The following is a 4,525-nucleotide window of genomic DNA, read 5'->3' as shown; positions in this document are numbered from 1 at the left end:
AATTATCTTTTCCTGGACAAAAAGCTGGCTGGTGATTTGTGAATAGCACTAGAAATTAATCATGTATTACACCATGTATTCTGCCATGCGTGCAGATATAAGTATCAATGAAGTTTCTCAACAGCAACAAAATTTTAGGTCTAATTGTCTAAAATAATTATGAACCGCAACAAAAATAATACTACCTCCATTTCATAATATAAAATGTTTGATTTTTTTGGTTGCTATGTTTGACCATTTGTCTTATTGAAAGAGTTATGAAAATATCATTTATTTTGCTTGTGACTTACTTTATTATCAAAAGAACGTTAAGCACCACTTATCATTTTTTATATTTGTACTAAATTTTTGAATAAGACGAATAGTCAAATATCTTATATTATAAAACGGAGGTAGTAGTGAAGATTATGAATCGTTTTTATTATGGCTCAATGGCCAGAAATCAAACCAACAACAGCATCTAGAAACATTAAAGCAAAATCTCATTAACATTTTATTTATTGGAGAGGACAAAAAAACTTAATTAATAAAAAATGTCAACATCGAGAAACATTAAAGCAAACTCTCGTTACCATTCTCCGCCATGCAGAAACGACAATAGACAGCCAAGTGTAACGTTTATTAACTAATAATAACATGGTAACACAAAATCTAAATCCGCAATATGAAGACTTCGATTGAACTGATGCATGACAACGTTTTGAACGATTCAGATGGTGTGCTTGGATACGAATCTCTTCTTTGGTCTTATCTGATAAATTAGATGAAAGGGAAACCATCAGATTTAGTTTAGATAGACGTGTAGTAACATTAAAGAAAAAAAAAAGGAAGTTGCACTACAAATAACATAAATTCAAAAGCAGATAACTTAATTGAGTTAGCATTCGGTAAAACACTATTGGCATCATTGTCCACTGAAATTAAACTTACTGACAGTTAAAAATAATACGAAAATAAAACTTGTATATACATGTTCTTAACTGTATATAAAAAAAATACCCGAAAACAAACTACGACGAAGAAAACTGAAATTAGCTCCAAATTTAAGTTTTACCCTATAAGGTTTACAAGCATAACCAAAAGACGTGGAATATGAGCTAATGGCGACGAGGCTCACCTGATTGCTGTGGCAACACTTCTTCTTGCGGCAGTGGGTAGCCCTGTCGGGAAGACGTGCATAGCACCTGCAGCAGAAAACGCCGGCAAAAGAAATAAGCCTTACTGCACCCACATACATCGGATGCAGCATTGCAGCGCAGCGAGCGAAGAACTAAGTGATGCAGTAGCTAGGATCAGGCCGGCCGGCGATGCATTCGTGCGTACTTGCGGCAGACCATCTTCTTCTCGTTGTACTTGAGCGCGAGGGCCAGCAGGCTGGGTCCTGGATGATGTAGCCGCCGGCCCCTCGTGCCGCCGCGGAGCCGGAGCACCAGCTGCACCGTCGACTCCTTCTGGATGCTGTAGTCGCCGAGGCTGCTGCGCCCGTCCTCCAGCTGCTTCCCGCCGAAGATGAGACGCTGCTGCTCCGGCGGGATACCTACCAGTACGAATTTGGTGGCGCGCGGTTAATGATCAGCTTCATTAGTATTATTATTATCTGCTATCTCTGAAGATATATCGAGTGTTCAGATGTTCTTTTCAAAGAAGAAAAAGTAGACTAGAGTTCAGACGAGGAGCACTAAGTTCAGATTTGTTATATTCAAAGAGAAAAAAAATAGAGAGCTCATTCAGATGAGTAGAGTTGCTGGCAATGAAGCTGAACTCTAATAGATCATTGAGTGCATTCAACAAGATGGTGTGCGTGCACATATAAATACATAGGGCTCGTTTGCAACACCAGGTGCGGATGTACCTGCCCAGCGCACGTAAAACGAGAAATGTCATTAGCATATGACTAATTAAGTATTATCTATTTTAAACTTGAAAAATAGAATAATATGACTTTTTTAAAACAACTTTCATATAAATTTCTTTAGCAAAAAATATAGCATTTAATAGTTTGAAAAACGTGCGGATGAAAAAAGAGTGAGAAATTAGCCCCATGAGCATCTTGCGAACACGCCCATATATATCTGACGTCCTTATATATCTGACGTCATTAACCTCTTAACATATATTTGACCACTCATTTTATTTAATATTTTTATAAAATATGTAAAGCTATATATGCATAAAAGTATATTTAACAACAAATAAAATGATATAAAAATAATTAATAGTTATATAAATTTTTTAAATAATTAATAGTCAAACGTCTATTAAAAAAAGTCAACAGTATCAAATATTTAGGGACGGAGGTGGTATGTATTTATATATGTTCACCAAATCTTAACTCCAAAATCAACTCAAATATCGAGATACAAAATAGATAGATGCAGCAGAAGTCACTAAGCTCGATATATATGTATTCCAGAGCTTTTTCACAACTAACTACATCGAGTTTCAAAGAAAAAGAATTACGCGAGGGATTAGAATTCAGTAAGCACGAGCTCGCGGCGCTCATGGTGTTTTTCATGGACCATTCCCGAAATTTGAAAATTTGAAAAATTCTGAAATTTCCGAGATTGAACATCACGAAATGGTAAACCGTGATCAATGGTCTATTGGGCCGGTCCAGCAGCTTTTAATTGGATAGATCAGCGACTTATAGGATTTGATGATCCATTCTAGTGCTACAGCTGCGTCCCTTTCTATTTCTAGCATAAAAAATGAAAGATATAATATTATTACATAATAATAAACTAATATATAATTTTTTTCAAAAAAAAGTACCATTTAACATTTTGCATAAAATTGGAAGGAAAAAAAACTGCAGCCTATGGAATGTGATCGTTGCTGGGACGGATCACCGTAATTGGGACTCTTGGCGCGGCGCCCCCACTCCCTCCCCTCCTCACATTAGGGAAGAAAACGGTAAGGAACTTTACCAACTGTGCCGATACTGTTTTCGAAAATAATAATATAAAAATAATATCTTACCAACCATTACCGTTTTTTAAATTTTATATTTTTAGTTTTTGTCTGAATTTTGTTGAATTTCATACTAAATTATGTAATTCATAAATACGAAAATTTTCCGACCGTAACAGTACCGTTTCTGAAAATATTATTAAAATATGATATTTCTCACCGGTTCTAACCGTTTTGATCCCTGCCTCCGTAATCTTGCGTTTCCCCTCCACGTAACTCCTTTTTTTTTTCGAGGTTTGTTTCTCGCCGTTTTTCTCCAGGATTCCCGGTTCCCTCCGGTTCATCCCTTCCATTTCATTTCAACCCGAAGAATGTGCGGGTGAGGTGATAGAAACAGCAGCGTTTCTCAAGGTGGTGCTCGCCCGCCCACAAGGTGTTCGACCAAATGCGGCAATGGCCTTCTCGGCTGCTTCGTTTCTGTATGTGTGCAGTGTGCTGTCCATGAACCACCACTCTGTTTCTCTTTCTGATGGCTATCGGCGTCCGTTTTTTTTTTCATCTTAGGATGGGATCGACGTCAGACGCGAGTTTATGTCAGATTTGCGGTTGCTATAGTTCTATAGGGGGGAGGCAGTGTCATGTTACTCAGGTGTTAACATACTCAGTGAATGGCGGATAAAAAAATATTAGAAAAGGCTAAATGAAAGAGAGTAAATATCTATAAATGCTGATGTCTACTCCCAGCTCTTATTCTATTTAGTAATACTAAAAATTTTGTTGGAGGCTAAGAGGAGTTTCAATAACGCCGACCGGGTAGAGGGGTTGAAGCCTCCATAGCCCCGATGGTAAATCCGCACCTAAACATACGCAATCACTATCGTTTCAAAGAGAAAAAGGAAAGCACACGACACGATCTATCTATATCTATATTTACATTGCGGAGCCTCTGCTGCTGCTGCTGCTACTAATGCTAGCCATTGCTCTGTACAAATTGGTGATCATGGGAGTTTATGCACGCTGATTTCTCCTCCAGAGGGGGCGACCGTCTTTCTTGTACAAGGGTTTGTCTTTCTTCTTCTTTTTTTACCTGTTATTTGCTCTCTTCTGTACATACATACTCTCATTTTGCGTTTAGCCATTTACATAATTGAGCCTCTTTCTGGTCTATTCTCCTGTGGGTTTCTTTCAGAAAGGGATCCATACCTGTAATTGTGATAAGGAGGTTTTATATTTATGGTGTTAATGGTTGATAGACATAAATGGCTCTGGCCAAGATTAATGGCGTGGTACTGACTGACCTTGATTAACCCGGTTTCAGTTCCGCAGAAAACAATGTCATTTGCGGTGAAGATGCTTGTGATCTTGCTGCCTGCAGATAGCCTTCCTACTCTCTGCTGATTCTCTCTCAACCATATCTGTTAGAAATACAGAAGAAAAATCATTGTCAATTTTGGCAACTTTTGTAATTTTATTCACTATGGCCCAGAAGACCCTTCGCGATTACTTGGCTGTCTCTGCTTCTAATGTGCCTACCGAACCGTTGTGAACAAAGGGGTGGTAATTTTGAGATTAAGACGGGACTTATCACGATGGTACGTGCTATCCCATTATGGCC

General features: G+C 38.1%; 1 protein-coding gene across 1 annotated transcript; it reads right to left on the bottom strand.

Moving 5' to 3' along the window:
• Positions 1-709: 709 nt before the first annotated feature.
• Positions 710-2,986, bottom strand: LOC121055980 (ubiquitin-60S ribosomal protein L40-like). Its single transcript, XM_040529405.1, has 4 exons — positions 2,980-2,986; positions 1,324-1,537; positions 1,118-1,184; positions 710-751 (listed from the first exon to the last, which is right to left on the bottom strand). The coding sequence occupies exons 1-4, from the start codon at positions 2,984-2,986 to the stop codon at positions 710-712; spliced, it is 330 nt and encodes a 109-aa protein (XP_040385339.1).
• Positions 2,987-4,525: the final 1,539 nt, after the last annotated feature.

This window comes from Oryza brachyantha, chromosome 12, assembly GCF_000231095.2.
Source record: "Oryza brachyantha chromosome 12, ObraRS2, whole genome shotgun sequence".
NCBI lineage: Eukaryota > Viridiplantae > Streptophyta > Magnoliopsida > Poales > Poaceae > Oryza > Oryza brachyantha.
The sequence above is the reverse complement of the archived record's forward strand: the minus strand, read 5'-3'. Positions and strand labels throughout refer to the sequence as shown.

Bases quoted from the DNA above. Each gene is read 5' to 3' on its own strand.
- LOC121055980 (XM_040529405.1), bottom strand. The intron at 1,185-1,323 runs GTACGCACGAAT...TTTCTGCTGCAG, and splicing joins AAGAAGATGGTCTGCCGCAA to GTGCTATGCACGTCTTCCCG. The intron at 752-1,117 runs GTGAGCCTCGTC...CTAATTTATCAG, and splicing joins AGTGTTGCCACAGCAATCAG to ATAAGACCAAAGAAGAGATT.